This window comes from Erigeron canadensis, chromosome 7 (genome assembly GCF_010389155.1).
Source record: "Erigeron canadensis isolate Cc75 chromosome 7, C_canadensis_v1, whole genome shotgun sequence".
Lineage (NCBI taxonomy): Eukaryota > Viridiplantae > Streptophyta > Magnoliopsida > Asterales > Asteraceae > Erigeron > Erigeron canadensis.
The window spans coordinates 22,611,905-22,637,932 of NC_057767.1; the positions used below are offsets into that span (position 1 = coordinate 22,611,905).

At 34.9% G+C, this 26,028-nt stretch overlaps 3 protein-coding genes across 5 annotated transcripts; 2 read left to right on the plus strand and 1 right to left on the minus strand.

The window, feature by feature from the left end:
• Positions 1-286: 286 nt before the first annotated feature.
• On the plus strand, positions 287-9,298 carry LOC122607839 (sulfate transporter 1.3-like). 3 transcript variants are annotated; one of them, XM_043780897.1, is made up of 15 exons: positions 287-575; positions 1,780-1,846; positions 3,074-3,430; positions 3,724-3,772; positions 3,867-4,074; positions 4,495-4,669; positions 5,016-5,081; positions 5,163-5,276; positions 5,361-5,477; positions 5,802-5,928; positions 6,035-6,321; positions 6,625-6,815; positions 8,145-8,230; positions 8,327-8,403; positions 8,833-9,298. In XM_043780897.1, the coding sequence occupies exons 3-15, from the start codon at positions 3,098-3,100 to the stop codon at positions 8,974-8,976; spliced, it is 1,974 nt and encodes a 657-aa protein (XP_043636832.1). In that variant the 5' UTR covers positions 287-575; positions 1,780-1,846; positions 3,074-3,097; the 3' UTR covers positions 8,977-9,298. The 3 variants fall into 3 exon arrangements, with proteins under 3 accessions (XP_043636832.1, XP_043636833.1, XP_043636834.1); XM_043780898.1 differs by having other exon boundaries at positions 287-532; XM_043780899.1 differs by lacking the exons at positions 287-575; positions 1,780-1,846 and adding an exon at positions 2,602-2,677.
• A 2,416-nt stretch (positions 9,299-11,714) lies between these two features.
• On the plus strand, positions 11,715-14,039 carry LOC122607943 (pollen-specific protein C13-like). Its single transcript, XM_043781025.1, has 2 exons — positions 11,715-11,971; positions 13,516-14,039. Exons 1-2 carry the CDS (start codon positions 11,812-11,814, stop codon positions 13,836-13,838), a joined length of 483 nt encoding a protein of 160 aa, XP_043636960.1. The 5' UTR covers positions 11,715-11,811; the 3' UTR covers positions 13,839-14,039.
• A 7,106-nt stretch (positions 14,040-21,145) lies between these two features.
• LOC122609104 (protein ALP1-like) lies at positions 21,146-23,394 on the minus strand. The gene is made up of 2 exons (XM_043782164.1): positions 22,778-23,394; positions 21,146-21,179 (listed from the first exon to the last, which is right to left on the minus strand). The coding sequence occupies exons 1-2, from the start codon at positions 23,392-23,394 to the stop codon at positions 21,146-21,148; spliced, it is 651 nt and encodes a 216-aa protein (XP_043638099.1).
• Positions 23,395-26,028: the final 2,634 nt, after the last annotated feature.

Consider the following 26,028-nt stretch of genomic DNA (forward strand, 5'->3'; position numbering starts at 1 on the left):
TGAACCGTGTATTCATCTTGTATTAAAATAAATCCGAGTACATATTGGCATCAAAATTGTAAAAGTTTGCCTCTTGACCAAACACACACACACGTTTAATAGCAAAATCACAAACATCAACCAGTCTCGAATTCAATGAATTTTGTCAAATCGAATCCGGCTTATTTCACGTCCCAATACATTATACATATATATCTTTCCATGTTTCTCTCAGGTTTCATGGGAGCCAACCCAATTGACTATTTAACATTTGACCTTCTTTTATAATAAAGCAGTGGTGCAAATAAATCTGCACACGTTTCTGCCTATACAAAAAACTTCGCATGCAAATATTAATCAAACCTATTATTACTATAATTTATCAGCTCCAACTTTTGGTGGTGGGAAAGTCATAGCAGTGTGTGTGTGATAAAGATATAAATACACTGTATATATTATATATATATAGAACTCTATTTGAAGCATTATCAAGGGTTCATATAGCTTTTACCCATTTGTGAAAAAAGTTACCAAATATTTTGTTCTTTTAAAGGTACATTGTATTTGGACAGGTTTGGAGGTGTTTCTGGAAATTGGTAATGTGTTTTTTGTTTTTAATTGTTTATTTAGTATAAATTTATGTAAAGTGTTTATGATTGTTTATTTATAAGTGATATATATACTCTTTATTTGTTTGATTCCTTTTTAGACCACTCAGACTGCCACTAGTTACCATTACCAATTTACCATTAGCCCTGGATGTGTATTAATTCTATGAAATACCTTCAATCCATCGTAAATCAACTATTAGTCTGGACCTATTATTTATTTAAGTAACAACCTATGTTTGAGATTAAAAAATAATAATAATATTGTTAGTTTGTGGTCGTTGGAACCACGAACGTCACACCAAGAGTGGTATTAGTCCCATGCAGTGGTGTAACGGTGTGGGCTCGTGGTCAGGTGTTGTATGAGTCTATTTTGACCTATTTGCGAGTAGTATTAGTGCTTGATTGAGTTATGTGTTCATCTCTTCCATGTTGATCGTTAAACCGGTTGATAGTGACTAAGGGCCAATTGTTTGGATGAAAAAAAATGCATAGTGGGTGGGTTGGGGGGAGGAGGGTAGTAGAAATAAGCCATGTGTTGACACGTATGCAGTTCGATTTGTTAAAGTTATACATGAGCCATCAAATGTGTTATGGAAAAGGCAAGATTGTAATTTGATTTAGAGTTTTAATTTTCTTGGCTTCTAATCATGTGATGATATGAGGCTATTATGCTTAATTTATTACTACTTTTGACTTTTTGTTTTTAAGTGAATTTGGTAAAGAATGTGTAACTAAATCAACATGATTATGATAACTATGGTGGGATATGAAAAAGGTTTCTAGAATTGATCTTATATAAATTCTAAGACTGAATTATGAGAAACATTAAGGATATGGAAATATTAAAGCCATATATAGTCAACTCTAGTTTTGTTGACAAAGATGATGTTTTGATATGATGTGCTTCAAGATTGATTTTGGTTAGCTTTAAGGACTTGGGTACAACTGTAAAAGTGATTAGGATTATTGGATATCTAAGGACAATTAGTGTAAGAAAACCAATTATCTAGATATATGTAAAATCATTTACAAAATGTAACTTTAATCTACTGATTTTGTGATTCTACAAGCTGTAATACTCCCTTTAATCTACTGAATGTGATTCTACAAACTGTAAAAGGGTGCTTCTATTAATGAAAATGCATGATTTTAAGTTGTGGGGGACCCCTTTTGGCTTTTGATTTTGCAGGTGCATCTGGTTAATCCATATCAATGGTATTCAAGACAGCATACGTATAATGGAGGAAATTAAATAGGTAAGAATTCATCTTTGCCTCAACTTCACTCGTGTCAATTTCATGCGAAATGCTGGTAGATTATGTATGAACATGTTGCACGGTAATTACAAGCATCTTTCAGATCAATATTTTACTTTGCATCGTTTTCTTTATTCCTTCTATATATTTTGGACAAAGTAATACTAAAGATATTTAGAGTATAGCTTGCTGACTGCAACAGAAACTAATTAAGTTGGAGTTATGGAAATTAAATTTTATCTTCACTTTTCATGCAAATCAAAGATGAATTAATATACTTTTCAGATTGTCATTTTCCATGGGAAAGCGGATTCACCCTTATATGACATATGAAGTTATGTAACAACTTTTAATGGTTGTGATACAAAGGAATAATCAAAAGAAGAAGAAAAAGGAGTACATTGGATATTAGTTCTTTAAACTGATGCCACTCATCCAATAATGATAAAATATGCCGTAAACATATGTCATTCTATTGCAGAACACACGAACACTTGTCCAATTGTCACATTAAAAAATTCTTTGTAGCGTTCACTTTCTTCTAATGTTAAAAATCTATTTGTTTTTAGTCTGTAAATAGAACTGTTTGGCCAAAAAGTTCCAAATGCAACTGGCAAATTCAAAATTGGGTTAGTGTAGTCAAAAGCTTAATCATGTCATCACCTTTTTACTTGGGAATCTGCTGAGAAACCAAGTTTGGACTTTTATTATTTATAATCCACATACTCTAGTAAGTGCCTTATTTAAGCGTACGGCTCCCCAATTTCATTTCACTGCAAACAAGATTTTGCATCGGTAAACTTTAAGAAAATTGTAGTCTGCTTCACTTGGGTACATATCTTCTTAATCCTTTGATCTTCATGCAATATCCATTTTTGCACGGAAGACTAAATGATATCTTATGCTTTCGTTATTAGCCTTTTTACCTTTGGCCTATATGTATGTAAAATACTTTGATTTCTTGAGATATGCATTTTGGCCCAAAAGAATATCTTATATTCAACATTTCTGATTTACCCTCTTTTCTTGTATATAATTCTTTTATACTTTGATTTTTGTGTTATGTGCATTTGGCCCAAAAGAATATAACTTGCATTATTAATAAAGTTCCTACTTTGACCCGTTCCATCTTTCTTGTTAAGTAACTTGAGTTTTGGCTTCAAAAAATAGAAGATATTTTGAATTTAGAGTTTTTAGTTGAAAATCATCATTTTTGCTGAAATACAGGTGAGTAGATAAGTGTTTTCTTCTATGGCTTATGAACGCAAGGTTATCGAAACTAAAGAAATGGAGACGAGGACCTTTTTTTCCTCAGAGAGTCAAAGACACAACGTGCCGTACATTCATAAGGTTGGAATTCCACCAAAACAAGATCTCTTGAAAGAATTCAAAATGACGCTGAAAGAAACGTTCTTCTCTGATGATCCTTTGCGCCCATTCAAAGATCAGCCCAAATCTAGACAGGTTGTGCTTGGACTTCAAGCGATATTCCCAATTCTAGAATGGGGTAGAAGTTATAATCTCAGAAAGTTTAGAGGAGACCTTATTGCAGGGCTCACCATTGCAAGTCTTTGCATTCCACAGGTAGGTTATTACTTTCTGAAATTGATAATGAAAATACTAAAGGTGGCAAAATGGGTTGGACGGGCTGGAACGACCTAAATAGATATTGTTTTTGTATGAGTTGAAAGGAGCTGCATTGCCCCTAAACGCTTTGGACTTAGGCGTCCTATTTTTTTAAAGCTAATCTCATTTGCTATATCTATTATCAGATAGAAATTATAACCTGAACCGACCCATTTAATAGTAAATGGGTTCTAATAGGTAAAATAATGAATCTTAATAACTTACCTATTTGAACATGCATATCATTACAGGACATTGGCTATTCAAAACTTGCATTTTTACCTCCGCAGTACGGACTATGTAAGTTTTATGTTGGTACTTATTGGATAAGTTCATTCAGGATTCATCTAGCGTAATTTAGTTATAATAAATTTGGATTTTCCTGTTTGTGTAGACTCGAGTTTTGTGCCGCCGTTGATATATGCATTTATGGGTAGTTCACGAGATATAGCCATTGGACCAGTTGCAGTGGTGTCTCTTTTGTTGGGGACACTTCTTCAGAATGAGTATGATCCGGTGGATAATGCTCATGAGTATCGTAGGCTTGCATTTACCGCTACATTTTTTGCAGGGATCACCCAAGCTACTCTTGGAGTTCTCAGGTAAACCAGTGGCAGGGGGTAAATATGAAGGTTCGCTAACATGTCAAAATTTGTTGGGGTTGAAATTGGTGGTTATTGTACGGGTTGGAAGGGGTGGGTCACATACACTTTTTGTTCATTTATTATTAAAAATAATTAAATATGTTAAATGGTTTGACTGATAGTACTATACCAGTTTATTATTTTTAAAACGTTCTAGGAGACTATATGATGAAAGTACACTTTAAACGAATTGTAACTCGCACGGTTTATTTTTTGTGTTTTATCATCAGATAAAAATGATAATTCAATATTAGACCATTATAAATACATAAACAAACAGGTCAAAGTTGCCTCGTATTGATGATCAACATAATATCTGTTGATTGCTTGGTGTAATTTAATTAACTAAAGTTGTTTATTTTGGCCTCCTTGATCCAGATTGGGGTTCCTAATTGACTTCCTATCCCATGCTGCTGTCGTCGGTTTCATGGGTGGAGCTGCAATCACTATTGCCCTTCAACAATTGAAGGGTTTTCTTGGCATCAAACATTTCACGAAGAAAACTGATATTATTTCGGTGATGAAGTCCGTCTTTGGCTCCATTGATCATGGGGTGAGCTTTTTCTGTCCTCACACATGCATAGGTAGTCTGGTCAACATGTCAGATTTAAATGGGTCACAAAAAACAATTTTAGTCCCATTTTCATAAAGAAAGAGAATATATATAGGTCTGTCAAATATGATTATGAAAAAGACGTTATGCACTTTCTCCAAATTCTGACACATTTCCTTTTTAGCTAAATCTTTTGCTTTTACCATTTCACCGGTCACAGTTATAACGCAACCCCAAATCAACCCATTCACAAATAGATGGGTTGAAAAAATCAGCTCTGCATACTCTCATTGTACTTTGTTAAGCACTTCAGCCCATATGAATAATTGTTTTGTGAATATTGCAGTGGAACTGGCAGACAATCGTGATAGGAGCAAGTTTTTTAGCTTTTCTTTTATCTGCTAAGTACCTCGTAAGCATATATGACATTATAACTTCAACTAGAACCCAAATATTTCTGCATGTTAGTAACTCTGTTGTTTATGTTAAACAGGGGAAGAAGAATAAGAAGCTCTTTTGGGTGTCTGCAATCGCGCCTTTAACCTCCGTTATCTTGTCTACTGTTTTTGTGTATGTCTCTCATGCTGATAAGGAAGGTGTTGCAATTGTAAGTACATTTGCTTTCCTTCTATCACCCTATACATATTCTTATTTGATGGAAATTGACTATTCACATATCTTTTTCCTATAGGTGAAACATATAGAGAAAGGAATTAACCCTCCATCCGTAAATGAGATTTACTTTTCGGGTGAAAATCTTTTAAAAGGTTTTAGGATTGGTATTGTCGCTGGTATGATAGCATTAACGGTAGGTGCATATCAATGCATCAAATTCATATCGCATGCTTAATACATCAAATGGGCGGGTCAAAATAACTTATAGTATGTGTCAGATGGGCTTGGGTTGAACAGACCTCTGTTCTTCCATTTTTCTGTTTGTAAACTTTTGTGGGGGCTTTAATCCATTTTTTCAGTTATAGCCTTTACTTTAACTTTTGAATATTTTACCAATTTGACCATTATTACCTTATCTCTTAGCCTTTTCTATATTTTAAAATGGTGCCTCTTAGGTTGGAAATTATTTTTCCTTGCTAAAAACACACCATCTGACCACTTTTGCTTGATACATCAGGAGGCTGTTGCCATCGGAAGAACCTTTGCTTCAATGAAGGACTACCAAGTCGATGGAAATAAAGAAATGATAGCATTGGGAACCATGAACGTTGTAGGTTCAATGACGTCATGCTATGTCGCAACAGGTAAAAAGTTTCAAAGAAAACAACATTTTTTTATCAAGATTATTCCTAAAGTACTATGTCTAGTGAGTAGTCTACTAGTTACTATAATTTTTTTATTTGTCTGCAGGTTCATTTTCGCGATCAGCTGTAAACTATATGGCAGGTTGTCAAACAGCAGTGTCTAATATAGTGATGTCGTTGGTCGTTTTTCTAACTTTAAAGTTCTTGACACCTCTTTTCGAATACACCCCAAATGCAATTCTGTCTTCCATCATTATATCTGCTGTTATCGGTTTGATCGACTATGAAGCAGCAATTTTAATCTGGAAGATTGACAAGTTCGACTTTGTTGCTTGTATGGGAGCCTTCTTTGGGGTGGTATTTGCGTCAGTTGAAATCGGTCTTCTAATTGCTGTAAGATATGGACCATCTTATTACTTCTTGAAATGTTCACTCTTATAATGTTCATTGAAAAGGACCAATTTGAGTTGTGATGACCTACAAATACTCTTTGTGTGTGTTTTAAGTAAGATAATTTGGGTGGCATTTTGCGATATTTTATTACACTTAGAACAACTTCTGACCCATTTCCATTGTATATATTTTTTTTAATTCCACCCATGTGGAGAAAAAGTAAAACCAAATCAGCCCATTTTTTGTATAAATGAATTACAATTGCCACCTTTAATTTTGCCTTTAATTTGTGTTGATTCCTAGGTCTCAATATCTTTTGCTAAGATCCTTCTTCAAGTTACAAGGCCACGAACTGCTATTTTGGGAAGAATTCCAATGACAAGTGTTTATAGGAACATCCAACAATATCCCGAGGCAACAAAAGTTCCCGGGGTTTTAATAGTTAGAGTCGATTCTGCTATCTACTTCTCTAATTCTAACTACACTAAAGAAAGGTATTACTTTTTTTGCTTTTGGCTTTTAGTTTTGTAGTTCATCATTGCTATAATGAGTTTTCAAAGTCTGGAGAGACACAAACTTGCTCTGATTTTACTTGAACATTACACAACATTTTTGAATGTAATATAAAATGAAAAGAAAGGGAAAGGAATGGAATGGAAAGAGAAGGAAAAAAAATTATATCAATAAAAGGCATTCTTTAGTTGAAGGAAAAATTAAAGAAAAGAAAAGAAAGTAAACTAAAGTTACAATCTCGAGTTAGAAAGAAATGAAAGGAAAGAGAAAAACAACTTGGACAATATAGTTGCATTATTGAATTTAATATAAAAAGAAAAAGAAGAAAATAAATGGGTAGAGTAGAGAAGGAAAATAAACTATATCCGTAAAAGGCATTCTTGAGTTGAGAGGAAAAATTAAAGAAGAGAAAGTAAAGAAAGTTATATTCTTCGGTCCGAAGAAAATAAAAGGAAATGAAAAAATAACCTAAGAAAGGAAAGGAGACATAGTAAATACTATTGTGGTCATAATATCTCTATAATAAGTAAAACAAGATTGTTTTCTACAAATATTTTTAGAAAGTTTTTGATTTGTCAAACTTATATTTTACCTTAAAAAGTTTTTTATTTATTTATGATGTCAAATGAAAAATATAGAAATAGGTCCTTACATGTTTAATAAAAGTATTAATAATTTTTATTGAAAATAAAAAAAAAAATCTCTCTTATATAATGTTACAAATAAAATGTCTTTTTTATCTATTTTATGCAAGTTACTTTTATTTTATAAATTATTATTGTGTTTGTTGATTTATTAACTATATAATTATTGTGTTAGTTGAATTTTTAGTTTTATATCAAGTTATAATGTATCAATAACAAACATTACATATATATATTTTTTTAATGATTTTAAAATTTTAATTAAGATGTCCGGGTTGAACCCGGGTTGATTAACTAGTTCCTTGAATAATTAATCAAGATTTGATAGTACATCTTGATTTAGTATTTATCTAATAATACATTAAACTACCTATATATCTTCATTCTAACAAAATTTATGAATGTTCTACTCTCATTTTACGAAACGTCTTGCAATAATTTATTTATTATTATTATTTTTTTGCGGTCATGATATCCCTTGCATAATCAAGATTTAATAGTACATCTTGTATGTGGAAACATCTAGCTATAATTTTATTCTAATGATCTCAAATCACATTCGAAATGCATATCAAGCACCTAGTGAATGTCCTACAAGTTTTCTTAATTTTATATATATCGTTGATGATTGGATTGCATAGATATAAAAGGTGTTCCATTTTGCAGAATATTGAGATGGCTAACTGAGGAAGAAGATCATTTAAGAGCAACTTGTCAACAGAGAGTTCAATTTTTGATCATTGAGATGTCACGTAAGGAATTTGTGTTTTCATTGCATCTCAAGACATCATTTGCCTTTTACATCATTCACGTTTTTCTCACTATATTGATTTTTTTTGTCTTTGCAGCTGTTACCGACATTGATACTAGTGGAATAAATGCATTTGAAGAGTTGTATAGTAGTCTGGCTAAGAGAGATATTCAGGTAAGTGATGGTCTTTGTATGGTTGAACTACGGATGGTCTTTTGACCCAGTTTATTATGACTGATTGATTTAAGTAGTGTTTTATGTCATACGGTTAAAAGTTGGCTAATATGGGATACGTCAAATGGGTATAATGAGATGAAAGCTGCCTTAAAGCCTTACATTACTTTATTCATAGATTTAGATTATCTGCATGCATATGGTTTTGTGTTTGTGCTAAAAGCGACTGATTCCTAACCAAACTTTCAAATTCTAGTATTTAGCTTCTGACTCTTCCTTTAGGGCGGCTCATTACAAGCCAGTTTCACCTTACAAAACATTACCTCAAATTGATCCATTCTCAGATTATTGACTCAAAACTGCGCGGCCCTAAAGTTTATACTACTAGCAAGGAAATCTGACATACAAAAATCTATCTTGGTTTTGCAGCTTATTCTTGCAAACCCTGGTCAACTAGTGTTAGACAAGCTATATGCATCCGGTTTCCCTAATATGATTGGCGAAGATAAGATTTTCCTCACAGTAGCTGATGCTGTTCTCACTTGTTCTCCAAAGATTGTTCAAGAGGTATGATCAAGTACAGCAAACCAAGCCAATGTAGAGTTATAGATCAACACTCTAGGAATCGGTTTAAAATTATAGGTACATATATGGACGGTCATTACTTAAAATGCCAATAACATGATATAACCAAGAAGAATTTTGGAGTGTAAAACCAAAAGCATGTAAGAGATAGTTTTTCTATTTATGGTAAGTCGACAGTTGATGTCAAACTTGTGAGTCTGTACATTGAAGAATGTTGTAGAGTTTGAAGCCCTTTGAGAAAAATCACAGCTTGTGAGTCTATATATCAAGATTTACAATAAAGAAACATACTGAACCAATATTATCACAACTTCAGAACTCTTCTTGACTTTTGTAACCTTTTCGTTATTGGACTTTAAATTTGATTCCCTAGAGTACGTCTAGTAGCATGATAAACATCAGTGATAGCAATCAGCATAAATCCTACAGTTTTTAGTTTTATTTTCTCAATAATTACCTACCTAAGCTCCAAAGTAGTTTGAGTATAACACCCTGAAACAATCTAGTATCCGTTTCCCGCCAAACATAATAGACAACTGCATCAAATAGAATCCTTATAATAACGCTCTTAATCTGTATGTTTCTAACCTTAAATTCATTCCATACCTAAAAGGAGTAATAAGAACAAGGATCATGCGACTCAATGATTTTCCTGCAAAGTGTACATCGATCTGCTTTCCAAGATTCGGTTTTATAAGCTTATCTCGAGTCATGAGTCCTTTCTGAACTTCTACAAATGAATGCTTAGGAATAGAATGTGAGAACCATATCAATTTATTTCATTCAACCTTGTTTCCATTATCCCTCCATATCCTGCTAGCTAATTATTTACTGAATTTACCTTTCCATTGTATACCCAGCCACACTGTTACATCATCACTATTAAACACTCTTGGAACAGAAATAGATTTTAACTAAATATGATGATTATTGTGAATTTAATTAGCAAATACTTCAACTAAATAATGATAGCTCTTAAATCAATGCATTGGGTAATGGCATTTTGGTTCTTTTGATATTTCTTTGACGTATTTACCATAAGTCAATCTTCCTTTGAAAATTTTGGCCAGTCGTACGTATATCATAATTTTTGGCCTCAAGAAATACGAGTAGTAACATAGTTCCTGTGTGAACTCTGAAATCAATAAAATGTAGTTTTGATGTAAATAAGTATTGGACCAAATAATGTATCTCGTGTTTATTAAGAAAGACACATTCATTCAATTAATAATACACAAATACTTCTGAGTAAGACTTAAGTTCACATATTAAACCACAAAGGTAAATACTGAACCGGTCTCATTGTATAAAGATAAAACTATCTCTATCTTATCTTTCACATATCTTATTAACTTGTGACGGTATTGGATATTGTTGATATTAACAAAGAAAACAGCATGATTGGATCAGTGGTAAACACCCTTGCCTCTGGAGACAGAGATTATGGGTTCGATCCTTATCCCATGCAAAGGTTGGAGGACCTTTTCTACCATTTAGGTAGAAACTGGAAGCAGCCTTTCTACTTAGGTAGAGGTAAGGTCTGCCTACATCTTAACCTCCCCCATACACCGTCGAGGTATTGGGGCTCAAAACCCGCAGAAGGCGGCACTGAGCAGTTACTTATAAACAAAGAAAGTTAAATGTCGACGGATACCACATTATAACTAGGAATGGATTTTGCAATGACTACAATGAATCGATAACCACTTAAACCATTCCATATTCCAACTTGTATCATTTTGCAAACGAGTTACTATACGTATAATGATTAATTGGTTCTTCAGATTGTTTGTGGTCTTTGACCACTCACAATAATCAGTAAAAACACCCGTTTTTGGCTGGTTTTTGAACTGGCCATAAGTCCACACCATTATGTGAGACTCGTGGACGACTGGCGGTATATGGTTTGTGATTGTGACAACGAGCGGATTTTTGTTTTACACACCGTGAAAAAAATTGATAGTTTCTGGTGTTTTTATGTAGTAATACTTACCGGTACTATTGATTTTCATCTTTATTTATACTCGCTAATATGTTACATGTCTTTGTTATCAACGTTCAACCAAAATCAATATACGGTCATTTCATAATCCCAAAAGGCATATTAGTAATGGACATGAGACTTACATGAACCGGTAATGATCGCATAAAATTGCCTAGGATGAATACCGGTTCTAGTCCATATGTAGCTCGGTACCAATTTTTCAATACCTAGACCGAGACGATTTGAGGAGGGATCGGAAATTAGAAAATGTGATTGATCCCTACTATACAACGTTAGGAAGCTAAATCCACCTAAATTAGTTAGTGGTAAAAACCCATTTACATCATAATCCGTTTTAAATCAGACTCATCACTTGTCTAATTCTCTTTGCTCACAAACACACACCCAAATAGTCAAATCCGATTTTTTTCAATTTTACCATGGCAAAGTTGTCCCTGTCCAAACCAGTTACCGTCATTTACGGAAAGAATTACGGGTAAAAGGGAATGTTAATTATTCATAAAACAGCATTTTACAGCGGGCATAATGCCAAATAATTCGGCGAACTCCTTATCCCACTCGCACTCTCAAACAAACCCACCCATCCAGCCATCCTTTACCATCCGTGATACCCACGCGCATTAAATCGCGTCAATCACCCCAATCAATACTTCCACCGCCACACATAAATCATTTCACAAGAATCCCATGTGACCCCAGCCAGCGCACATTAACACAAACCCGTGTATATCTTCATCTTTATTCTTTCTTCATAAAACTCACCGCTTCTCTTTTTTGACACACACTCAAAAACACACAAAACACATTTACACACAGTTATGGCGAAATCCGTTATGATGTTAGCATTGTGCTTAGTAGTGTTACCGGCGTTGATTAGCGCCGGACGTCCGATGTCGCATCCGTTCGTCTTACAAGGAAGAGTTTACTGTGATACTTGCCGTGCCGGTTTTGAAACTTCCGCTACTACTTACATTCCTGGTATATACATATTTTCTATTCAATTTCTATACATATATATGTCTGTATAGTTTTGTATGTTATTTGTAGAGGATTGCTTTTGATCTGTAAATAAATGTTGATTTTGTAGTAGATCTGAAGTTGTAAGAGCAGTTATATATATAAAAAAAATATATATTTAGTTAAAGATAAATTTACTTAGATTTTGTAAAGCATTTTTTTATTATGTGAATCTACAAGCATTCTTGATATAGTTTTAGGAGGATTAATCATTTTCGTTTTCTCATTTTCAACTTTCAACATTCAACATTCCACAATATTAAAACCACATTACATGAATAACCTACACTACTTGTCGCCGCTACCATCACCACCGTCATCGCGCTACCGCTACCACTGCGCCGCCATTACATCATCCTATATCTAATTCATTAGATCTGTATACAAATTTGTGAGTAGATCTAAGTTTCGAGGAGATTCTATTGGTGGATGGATATGGATCTAGTAGCCATATTTTTCATAACAGTCCCAGAGAATGTTCTTTTTTAGATATTGAGATCGGTTAAGTATTAGATTTATGAAGTTTTTGAACATATTTTTCATATTTTACAATACGCCGGAGCTTTTATATTGTTGAATTATATTATTATATTATATAAGTCTATATCAATATTTATGCCACAAACTAACGTTTGTTCAAGTGGTTGGGAACTTGGGATGTTCATAAGTATATTAAATGTTGACTGCCATAGATTCATTAAATTTTCTTTATTATACATTCAGATACATTATACGCCATCAAGGATTCACCTGTAAATTTGAATGATTACTATATGAGTCATCTGTGTTTGTGCATGTATATGGATCATGAAATCTATATCTGATATGCATTGTGGAGCATTACCAAATCATCTGAAACGACTAGGCGATGTACCCGAAATTGTCTTTGCATATTTGTTATAGTTATACGGAATCTTTAGCTTTTAGTCTGGAGTTTGTGATTTATGTGATACTTCTCGGATAAATCCAAATATTGGTTTGTGATTCATGTGATACCTCTCGGATAAATCCAAATATTGGTTTGTGTTTTTTCTAAGCTCATAATGGTCAAACACAATAACTTGTAATCTGTTGTATAATCATTATGCAAAAAAGGTTCTAGATCACAATAGTTTTCTATGTGGGCAACGTAAGAAATGAAAATCTTTCAAAGACTGATGCTATTGTTTGAACAATGTTTCACAAGTAGCTTTGTTTCTTATTCGCGAATATGCTTTTTGCATGCCAAATTACATATAGAAACCCAACTCTGCTCATAACTAGAAAAAGAGGTGATAGTACACATTGAATAGTGAACACCTTTGTCTTGCTAAATCATATTTGCTCCCTTACCTATGTTTTTGGATCTTATGTGTAAGATGGTTTTATTTTTGAATGTATGTGCTAAAACTAATGGATTTGAAGCTTTTGTTATATGTTGCATATCTTTCTGGAGTATCAACTATCCTCGGTGCCTGTTTAAAACTTATCATTTACTGACTCTGTCATTGTTTTTTGGTGGGTAGGTGCTATGGTAAGAGTGGAATGCAAGGACAAGCAACAGAAAGTCCTGTATACCAAAGATGGAACCACTGACTCAACAGGAACTTACTACATTAATATTAATGAAGACCATGGTGATGAGACATGTGATGTGGTTCTTGTAAGCAGCCCAATGGGTGGTTGCAAGACAGCGGACCCAGGACGTGACCGTGCCCGTGTGGTTCTTACCAGCTACAATGGAATTGTCTCGGACAATCGTTTTGCCAATGCTATGGGATTCATGAAGGACGACATCATGTCTGGTTGCACTACACTACTCCAGTCTCTCATGGAAGAAGAGGATTAGATGTATTTCTTAATGTTCAGCATTTGGCAGTAAGAAGCAGATTAATTTCTTCTATAGTATGTCGTCGTCTTTTATCATTAACTAATATGGTTGTTTAATCTGGAACTCCCATGTACACGGTCTAGCATTCTTTTCATTGTCGTTGAGATTGATATTTGGATTTATATATAATGAAGTAACAATGAAACATCTTGTTTCGGATGTCGATGAAATCTTTTTTTAATTTGATATTTCCCCATATTTTAACAATAGAAATCCATGGCCGTTGATGGTTGGTGGGTGAGATTCATTGCTTCTGTTTCCTCTATACATGTCGCGTGTTTTCTTCTAGTCAATTTTTTTCTATTGTTGCTTTCCGTCACCAGTTTCTTTCCTTTGTAAGTCATTCACGTACACTGGTCCTCAAAGCATTGGTATACGGTATACTAGGTTGGAGGTGTTTGTCATTATTTTGTGGATGCTAAACGGCTAATGGCATATAATAAAGATTATTGTTGCTGAGTATGGACTTCGTTTTACTTTGGTTAACTTGGACATGACATCAACTTTCGCTGGACCATTCAAGCAAATCAAGGTCCTTGCTCTTAGGGGTAAACCTGTCGTACTACTTGGGTTTGACATATGCCCAAATCTATGGATTTAATTTCTTATTTACAAAATCAAATACATCATACATTATATATCATACCTATTCTCATACTCTTATTTCAAACCGACAATCCAGACACGCAGTTTGTCATAAAGGATCTTACATGGCTTATCATTTATATTTTCGGTATGGTTCTTTATCCGGCTGATATTCAATACGATTATTTATTGTTAGACTGTTCGGAGTGAGGCTCCCTTAGCCTGACGCCGCCCCATGTCGCCTGAGTGTCGCCCGGCACATTGCCCTGAGGGGCTGCAAGTGCATTAAAAAGGTTGGTAGCGGAGGTATTTCGCCACCCAAATTGTGTTGTTTTCCAAAAAATTCGACCGTTACACCTAGTAAACTAGTCGTTTACTATTTTTTTTTTAATTTTAATTTACCCCCTATAAATACTCCTCACTGCTTCCTCATTTTTATACTTATATCTTCCATCTTTTCTCTCTATGTTTTACAAATTGTTTCATTTTTCCTCTCTATAATCAAATGACTTGAACTCGGTCTGAAGAAATAAGTTTGACACAAGCTTGGGTCGAGGTGTCAGGCGACCCTTTGTGCGGTAACTAAGGGAACATACGTTCTGGTCGAGAGTGACCCAACTATTCCTCTACATTCACGTATTCGATATGATATTCAACCGTTTGAACGAAGGTCACGACGATGAACATGGTGCAATGGTTGAAAGAACTATGGCCGAGTACACGAAGCTATGTCGAAACAGTTTTCATCACATGGAGGAGTGGGAATTGGTTCAAAGCAATTTGAAGTTTAAACGAATTTAATCGTTTAGTTGTAATGTAGGAATCGTGTAGTTGTAATGTTTGGAATAACTGTTTAGTTGTGTTGTGTGATGTTTGGAATAAAATTATGTTATTTTTTATATAAATTAGTATAATGTATGTCTTTTATTTTATATATATTATTTATATATATTACTTATATTTATATTTATAAAAACAAAAACAAAAAAAATAAAAAAATTGAAGGAGCTCCCCAAAGAGAAGTCCCACTCCAAGAAAAAGGAGAGGCATCTCTTTTGGGAAGGCCCGCCATATGACGGAAGTCGCCCCCATGTGAGGAGCCCCAAAGGAGCCTCACTCCTAATAGTCTTACTATTTATAGTTTGATGCGCTTACTTTTCAAATTTTATCATCTATCATCTATTTACTTTACATACATTCATCTACGGTCTATCTACTAACATTCATAAAAGTTTTTTTATGAAGTAAGAGTTCAATAAATCATCTTTAGCAGAATGACGAATATTCGTTGCTCATCATCATACAATCACTTGTTTACAAAATGTATGTTAGAATATAGTTTTCAATTTCCATCTCATAGAATACCCTTTTCGTTCAAGTTAGGTCACAAAACAATATCTCTTGATCAATATACAGGGGCGGATGTAATTTGTAGAAGCAATTTCTGAGAGGCTTTTGTTGTCCGTCGCAATGCAATTCTATGGGCTGATTATGAAGAAGAAAAGATGTCTTCAAGGTCGTGATGACGTCATCATCACTTCGCGATGACGTCAGCACGAAGTAGCAGTTCGTGTGAAGAGATCCAAAGCCCACGAAAGTGCTTGAAGTCCAGCCCACTTCGCAGCCTATATATAGACGACTTAGGTTATTGTTTAGGGTTAATTGTTTTAGACTAGTCAGAAAGCTATTCATAGGATCGGTGTAGAGATTTATACACCGTGTTCGCCCATGTAATTCATTATTGTTGTCGTCTCTTTGATTGTAATCCGTAATCATTGAGATGTTTTCTATACGGATTTATCATTGTATTGTAATCGAGATGACTGAATAATAAAGGAATTCGTTTTATATCTCTTGTTCTTTGTTCAATTCGTGCATATATGTTCATGTTTATTCAGAATCCTCAAAGACAATTACAATCGGATTCCGCACGTTTGTAGTTGTTTAGATCACGATTTGAACGATCCGACGTGTTTCTACATAATTGTATAGGAACGGGGGGCGATGCTCATGCGGGTGCATCTGAGTATTCTGTTAGTCTAAGACATGCCCATTTAATGACCCAAACTTGCAACGGGTCAGATTTTGATACAGAGGGAGTATTTGGGTTTAAAGCTATTGGAGGGAAGAACCTGATCACATGGCAACCCAACAACCCATAAGTCAGACCAAAACCCATCTAAGTTTACAGTCAATGAACCTACTAATGCGTATTAATTATCTATTAATGTTTTTCTTTAATTTTCAAGTATTATTATATCTTCCCAAGTAAGTTTTTAATGTTTGCTTTGGGAACTACTCTAATATCCAGCCTATATATTAAGGCTTCCCAGTTGTAGTTTTCAGCAGTTTTTAAGTATACAACAGCATGTGAAGCTTTTTCTCGAGTGTTTTACTCTAAAAAGGAGTCGATAGTTGGCTGTTTTTAGTGTGGTGCTGCTGCTTTATCACTAATAACATCTTCTTTCGCCAATTTGATTAATCTTGGTAGTGTTTAAGTACTTTATCCTAGATTCAATCAGATTGTTAGGCTTGGTGGTGGCAACTTTATCCAAGTCATATTCATTCTTCTATGTTCTAAAGTCCTCATATCTTTTAACCTATCTCACACGTATCAACTGGTATCAAAGCAAACCAGGTTATCCTTGGTTTGTCTTGTCATTCTACTGATTCTTCTAATCCTTTCTGAAGTCTTCCTATGGCAATTCCTCCCGCAGAAGCCCAAAATCTGAGGCGTGATAGACAAATTGAAGAACTCTATAAGCAAACAGAACTTATCACTCAACAACTTGCAAGGTTACTTGATGAACCATTACGAAGGTTCAATAGAAGAAAACAACATGATTTTCAGTATGCTAGTGGCAGTGATGATGACTTAACTAACTCAAGTGACTCGAATTCTGATATTTCAGGCCAGTCTTCAACATACAAAAGAAGAAGGGTTAAAGATGATCTAAGGGATGTAAAGGCTGACCCGCCTCAATTGTATGGAGGTTCAAATCCGGATGATTTTGTTAAATGGCTGAATGACATTGAAAACCTTTTTGATGTCAAGGGGTATACTGACGAGAAAAGCTACAAAGTTGTTGTTTTGAAGCTTAAGAAATATGCCTCATTATGGTGGGAGAACGTGAAATCCAAACGAGAACGCAATGGTAAGCCAAAGGTCAGGTCTTGGAGAAAACTCAAAAGTTGCTTAAGGAAAGATTTTTACTAGATTCATACAAACAAGATCTCTATGTTAAGATGGCTAATCTCAAACAAGGTAATCTTGATATTGATGATTATAATTGTGAGTTTGAACAGCTTATGCTACGGAGTGGTGTTCAAGAGAAACAAGAACAAACAATTGCTCGGTACATGGGTCGGTTAAACCATGAGATAGCTGAAAAACTGGAATTGCAACCTTATTAGTCATTTGATGAGGTGTGCAAGTTAGCTTCCAAGATTGAGAAACACGTTGAGAATAAGAAAGCAGAAAAAATAGCCCTTAAGTCATCTACCAAGGATGGTGATTCTTTCAATAATCATTTTCACATGCCAGCAAATCCTTCAAAGGTCGAAAGTTCAACTAGACAAGACAAAGGCAAAGGTCCTTCTTTAGATACTCCAAAGAAGAAATACTTCGAATGTCAAGGTTTAGGCCATTTTCAAGCTGAATGTCCAAATAGGCGAGTCATGACTTTGAAGGAAGTTGAAGGGGTTAGTCTTGTAGAGGAAGAGGCGATGCCGATCTATGATGAAGAATATGATTATGAAGAAAGAATCAAACCTGATGAAGGTGAACTGCTGGTCATCAGGAGGATGTTACATGCAAATGAGGTAAATTCCAATGAAGCGCAGCGAGAACACATATTCCATTCGAGGTGCACCATCCAAGGAAAGGTATGTAGTTTAATTATTGATGGTGGAAGCTGTACAAATGTTGCATCCACCACACTAATCAGCAAACTCAACTTTCCAACCTCTACTCACCCGAATCCTTACAAGCTTCAATGGCTGAATCATGGAAACGATGTAAAGGTAGCTAAACAAGCCTTAATCTCTTTTTCTATTGGCAAATCTTATCGAGATGAAGTTCTTTGTGATATTATTCCAATGGATGCATGTCACGTGTTACTTGGTAGGCCATGGCAGTTTGATAGATATGTTTTACATGATGGTCAGCAAAATACCAACTCTTTTTTCATGGACAAGAAAATACCTTCTGAAAACTGATCTTGGGCTGAGTAACAAGGCTGTAAAAAGTTTATTCATGACTAAAACACGGATTGGGAAAGCCATTAACAAACGGAAAGATGTTTGTGTTTTGCTTTTAGCTGAAAACGGGTCAAAAAAACGCAAGAGCTCTTTGCCTGCTAATGTTTGTCTCCTTTCAAACAAATTCAAAGTTGTATTTCCTACTGATTTTACCACATGGAAGAACTCAGGAGCAACTTGTGCAATTTAAGCCCCTTCCTAAGGGTAATGAAGTACAGTTTGAAACAGCAACCCATGCGAAAGATATGCAGAAAATACGTGAACAGTTGACAAGGATTGAGCATGCCAACAACATGCACAAGAGAGGAGTAAACAAGCATAACAAGAAGGCTCTATCTGGCCCTGGTGATCTCGTATGGCCGCACTTAAGAAAGGAACCATTTTCTTTAAAAGGAAATAACTAGGTAATGCCGAGGGGTGATGGACCATACAGGATATTCGAAAGTCTTGGAGATAATCCCTGCAGGCTTGATCTACTGGGAGATTCAAAAGTTTCAGCAACTTGCAATATAGGGGATCTCGCCCCTTACCTTGAAGATGGACAACAGGAAGAATTGAGGGCAATTCCTTCTCAACCCGGAGAGGTTGATGCGGGTGCAGCTGAGTATTCTGTTAGTCTAAGACAGGCCCACTTAATGACCCGGACTTGCAACGGGTCAGATTTTGATATAGAGGGAGTATTTGGGTTTAAAGCTATTGGAGGGAAGAATCTGATCATATGGCAACCCAACAGCCCATAAGTCAGACCAAACCCATCTAAGTCTATAGTCATTGAACCTACTAATGCGTATTAATTATCTATTAATGTTTTTCTTTAATTTTCAAATATTATTATATCTTCCCAAGTAAGTTTTAAATGTTTGCCTTGGGAACTACTCGAATATCCAGTCTATATATTAAGGCTTCCTAGTTGTAGTTTTCAGCAGTTTTTAAATATACAACAGCTTGTAAAGCTTTTCCTCGAGTGTTTTACTCTAAAAAGGAGTCGATAGTTGGCTGTTTTTAGTGTGGTGCTGTTGCTGCTTTATCACTAATAACATCTTCTTTCGCCAATTTGATTAATCTTGGTGGTGTTTAAGTACTTTATCCTAGATTCAATCAGATTGTTAGGCTTGGTGGTGGCAACTTTATCCAAGTCATATTCATTCTTCTATGTTCTAAAGTCCTCATATCTTTTAACCTATCTCACACGTATCAGATGCCCTCTATAACTTTGAGACAAGCAACCAATATGTTTAGATTTTTTGTGGTAAATAGCTTGGAAACTTAGTATTTCTTCTAACATGCCCTTGGTTGAAAGTATGCATGCCCTCGTCAATAGTTTGATTCAATGAAGTGAAAGGTTCACAGGTACTAATGGCGGAAGAGAAGTCTCGAGAAAGATGATGTGGTAGAGTGAATGAGAGATAGACCTGAGTGGGGTTGCAACTTACAAACATAAAAAAAGAGATATAATGGACTTATGTATGATTTTACTACTTGGGTCGTAGCTTCTCTTTCTATAATTCATTCATCTGACTAGTTATTTAGAGCAGGGGGTATGGAGGGGTAACCCCGACTGTGACATGGCACCTCGGCACTCGACCACCAACCATACCACCCCTCACACGGTGCCACACCTTGTTCGTGGTTGTTTGTTTGAACTTTTTACCCTTACAGCTCTAAATTATTACCAAAATAATGAAATACTAGTAGTTATACTATGACGTTTAAAATGCTATCAAAACAAAGTAAGTTCTTAGTTAACTTATAAACAATTTACATGATACATCTATAAGCGTTACTTCTGCAATTTTTTTGTATACATAACATCCTAATACTAGTTGATTAGTTTATTCTCATAGAAAATAAAAATTTTAGTATTCAAAAATTGTTTTCATAACTTGTTTTTATAGCTTTTTAGTAACAAAGAGAGTTCTTTAACACATATAAAACAATTCAAAATAACAATGTTTTGGCACTGGTGGCTCCACCTATAACAATGTTGACCCAACAAATGACAAACAATATTAACCCCAACTATAACAATGATGACTACTTATATTAGTATTATGGAATTCAAAATAAATAATGATATGTTCTGATTTTAAATAGATAATAGTTTTTTAGGACAACCAATGAACCAATCCAACCTGATTCGTTCCAAGAATGACGTTTTTTGGCTCATTACCTAAAACACCCATTATACTCCCTTTAATGAAAAGAATAAGCATATATATTGATTTCAAAGTATATAACATATAAACATATATACCTTGATATTAGGTTGAATTTGTTCATAGTTATTATGATTTTTATTTCCTCCATCATCATCATCATCATCATCATCGGCCTTAACAAAAGTGGCTTTTACATATAAACAAATATGCACTTTGAACTAAAACATCAATCATATTGAATCAGTGTGATTGTGTACCTCTTTACTCCCTGCTTCTTCCATCTACTACTTCATATCTATAGAAAAAAAAGAGAAAAATTACTTTAGATCTGAAAGAAACTTCACCTTTTTTAGAACAATGGTGGAAAACAAAATACCTTTTTTATGTCTTCTCTTGTAATGAAAGTTCACCTTCATCTTGAATCTGATGATATTCAAATGCCATAATAGAATTATTGATATATCAAAAATTGGTCTACTTTTCATAAAGTGGTTGGTTTTCACTTTTCATTCTTTGTTTTGTTGATGCAGTCACTGAAATCAAAGAAACCTACACAACTCAAAACCAATAAAAGCCTCCATTGTTAATAATCAAGATATATATATATATACACACACACATACATATACCCCCATCAAACTCCAAAATCAAAATCTTGTTTTATTTGTATACCAGAAACAAGATCTAAGATGAGAAGATTATATATTATGGAATGTATGTTATTTTTGAGAGAGGGAGAAAAAAGCCTAATAGAAAATTGAGTATACAGTATCTTACTATCTTTTCTTTTAGTCTGTCCACTCCCCATTTTCCCCCCACTCTTTTCATTCCACTTTCAAAAATTAAAAGACTCGCCCATTTTTACACCCTCTTAACACACACTCTTACCGCCCAAACCTCACATTATCTTACACACACTCTTTACACTGTGAAATACACACGAAAATCATCACCAACGACGTCATACTTCCAATGTGGCATCGTTGTTATGCTGACAACTCAACTTTTTGTAAAACCGGAGCAACCCTCCTTTAGTATGTAAAGAGGGATAAATTAAATATGTTGAACAATAACGTTGTTGCCATTTTCAAAAATGGTTAAATTTTTTAATTATTATAAGCACCATATATGTGTTAATATCTTATATATATATATATATATATCATAAAATACTAATGATATAAAACTAAATACCTATAACCAATTTCCACTCATTTACTTTTTTTTATATTTATTACGTTAGATGATAAAAGTTGTATATTGAGGTGGCAACGACATATTATTAATTATTATTAGGTATATGCGAGTTACACACAGATCAAGTAAATATTAACAAAAGTTTTATTAAAATATCCGAGTTGAACCAGGACCGATTAGCTTGAGAATTACAAAATCTCTCGATAGGTGCTATTTTGATTTGTTTAATTTGCTTTTGTTAATAAATAAGTTACTACCGAGGAGTATCAATTTCTACTTCGATGTTGGAGCTCATTGTTACCATCATGGATTCCCAGACCACATGATTTCTACTTCGATGGAGATGATGTTGTAAGGCCTTATACTAAGCTAGAATCTCTTCCACCTCTTCCACACCTTTTTCACACTGCCACATCAGCTTTTGTCTCTCTTCATCCACCTCTTCCACAATAACTCCCTATAACCCCTCTTCCACACCTCTTCTACACTTTTTATTTTATTTATTTTATTTTATATTTACATAAAAAAAATAAATAATTCAACATTTATTTAAAATTAAATATTAAAAAAGCACACTACATTTATTAAAAAAAACACACTACATTAATAAAAAAAAACACAATGCCTTTATTTAAAAAAAAAAACAATATATTACAATTATTAATTAAAAAAACACAACTAGAAAAAACAAAATACACACAACGTTCACGTTGGTTTTCCGGCAAGTTCCAAATGTGCTCGACTAGGGCGCCTCCTAGATGGTTGTGTGTCGCCCTATCACGTAACTCCCCTGTCATATGTAACTGAATGTCAACACGTTTGTCCCAAGAACGCGTTGGCGGGTTATCGGGAATTAGCTCCAAATCCAAAGGACTGATTGCACGCCCGTTATATTTAACGACCATGTTGTGCAACAACACACAAGAGTACATGATGCGTTTAATTTTGTTAATACTTAATGGACGCGCACCCTGTTGAAGGATTCTCCATCGGCCTTGAAGTACCCCAAAAGCACGCTCCACGTCTTTTCTTGCAGACTCTTGGAAGCGTTTGAATTTAGAGGTCTTAGGGTCCATGGGACACTTGAAAGACTTGACAGGTGTAGCCCATTCTGGATAAATACCATCAGCTAGATAATAACCTTTTGTAAACTGTTGGCCATTAACGGTGAAATTTACCGCAGGAGCTCTATCTTGGAGAAACTGGTCGAACAAGTCAGATTCATTAAGGACGTTGATGTCGTTGTTCGAACCGGCGGGTCCAAAGTAAGCATGCCAAAGCCACAAATCATACGAAGCAACCGCTTCAAGCATAATCGTCGGATGTCCTTTGTCACCACGAGTGTATTGGCCTTGCCATACCGTTGGGCAGTTTCTCCAAGCTCAATGCATACAATCAACGCTTCCAAGCATACCCGGAAAACCGTGTACCACCTCATGTTTAGCGGTCACGTGGTTAACATCTTCTTGTGTTGGTTTTCTCAAAAACTCGGCGTGATATAATTGAACAACACATTTGTAGAAGGAGTTCAACGAATCGGAACACGTTTAAGCACCCATTTCGAGGTATTCATCTAACTGGTCGGCTGTAGAACCATAAGCCAGTTGGCGTAAAGCGGAAGTACATTTTTGAAAAATGTTTAACGTCGGGTGACCCACAGCGTCAGTTGGAGCGTTGTGGAAGAATGCAAAGTGGGGCGGTAATGGTTGTACGACGTCAAAGTTATATATATCGTTCACTATACGAAGAAACATTTCTTTCGGCATTCGAAAACGCCTTCTAAAATAATCGGCAGGAAAAATGGGTTGCGGGGCAAAGTAATGATTGTATAAACGTGTGGAGGCTTCCACATGGTTTTTGGTTATTGTTCGTCTCGGTATTTTTGGTCTGATTGCCATTCTCGAGCTCTCTGCTTCTGCTTCTTCATCTTCGATTAAAGTAACGAAAGTGTTTAACATTTCCGCATCTATTGTATATTTACTCATGTATGAAACTGAATCTTCATCGGAACTCGACATCTTTAGTGAAAATGTAAGGAGTATGTGTTGTTATGTATAAAAATATATGAGTGAAAAGAAGTGAATGAGATGAGAATGGTTGAATAGAAGTTGGTTTTTATAGAGGAGGTTTTTTTTTTTTATAAAAAATCTAGCCGTTTGAATAAAAAAAAAACAACTTAACGTTAACAAGGTCCCACCACCACCACGCTCCTCCTCCTCGTCAATGGTTATCGTCCGAACGAAACAAGTCGAAGGAAGCTCCTGTCGACGGACTCCCTCCCTAAGCCTTGCCTCGTCGACGAGGCGTGGAAGAGGCTGTCGACACAGTTTAGTGACCGGCCTAAGGTGGATTCATAGAATAGTAAAAAAGTCAAGTTTTTTTCTCTTTTGTGGAGAGGTTAGGGATTGAAATGGGTTTTTTATTGAGAAAAATGTGCACTGCACGTGTAGTGTCAATATAAAAGGACAAAGCCATTTCTCAAGGAAAAAAACACGAAGAAATTCAGTATGCAAAACCCATTTCTTCACAAATTGGAAAGAAATTGAAATGCAAAACCCATTTCTCAGCCCCTTTATTTTTTTATTGTACTAAACAAAGGAATTTATATCATTTTCATTTCTCTTACTTGAATTCTCTCTACCAAATATGTTCTAAGGGTAAAGAGAGAGCGTAACTTTTTTAAGCTTGTTGTCATTATGTCACAAATTCACTAAAAATGATAAATTGGCTCAAATTATGGGATTGAGTTATGGGAAGTGCGAAACGTCATGGTATTAAGATACGACCTGAATCATCTGATTTTTCTTTTGAATTGAATATCATCATCGTCCTTACAAAAGGACGCGTCAAGATAAACATGAGGTATCACATAATCATAGATAACCTATTTGGATTTCAGCAACAATTAGCTTTAAAAATTGAATTCCAACAACACGTACTACATCGGAATCTAAGATTCCAGGAACGCTACATCATATAAACTACCATCAAGCTAATCACAATCAACTAACGAAAATATAAACTAAATTAAAGAAGTATAACAGATTATCTATAGTAAATGTAGGCAACTCAAAAAAATGACGCCGAGAACGAAAGCCGACAACAACAATAAACTCCCAAAAGGGGAAGACATGAAAATGTTTTTAAGCAACAGAGAAGAGGATACAAGTATAGAAAAAACCTAAATAAGTACGCTCTTAACATTCCAATCAACCGACATAATCTTGCCGATATATATAACCAGTATCATCCCCCACAAGTCGTACATCGGTGATCAACATTTTAATTGCCGATGTATGCCGACCGGTGGGTAGCGACGATCCTGTCTTCCAATTTGTACCAAAGTCTCATGATACCGACCAGACTAATCAACCTCAAGGACACGTATTAGACTAGGAGGAGTAGAGCATTCATGGAATGCCCCTCCTCCACTCCATACTTGACATGTGTCCAAGCCCAATCATGAGGGACATTCCACTCATTCCCTTGGGGTGGGGGAATGCCCATTCCCATTTTATTTATTTTTTTGATTTTATAAATAAATTATATAAAACATTATACTTTTTATTAAATAAATAAAAAAGATATTACTCTTTATTAAATAAAAAACACATCACAATAAAAACCTTACATAAAACATAAAATAAAAGTACCGAATAAAAAGCAAAAAAAAAAAAAAAAAAATTGACAATTAAGAAAAACAACTAGTCGGCGTATTTGGCAAGAATCTTTCGTTTCCTTTCCTCCAAAACATGTATTTGGTTCGGTGGGAGATGCGATAAGCCTGTAGCCAAGAAATTCAATTCATTTGTTTCTAGTTCCGCTCTCTTAATTTCAAGCATCTGTTCGGCTGTTTCATCCTTAGATTTGCCCTTATGTGACGGCTCCACACGTGATGACCCTTCGCCTTGTTGACCCGTTCAACTAGAACTCGGCTCACCATCACT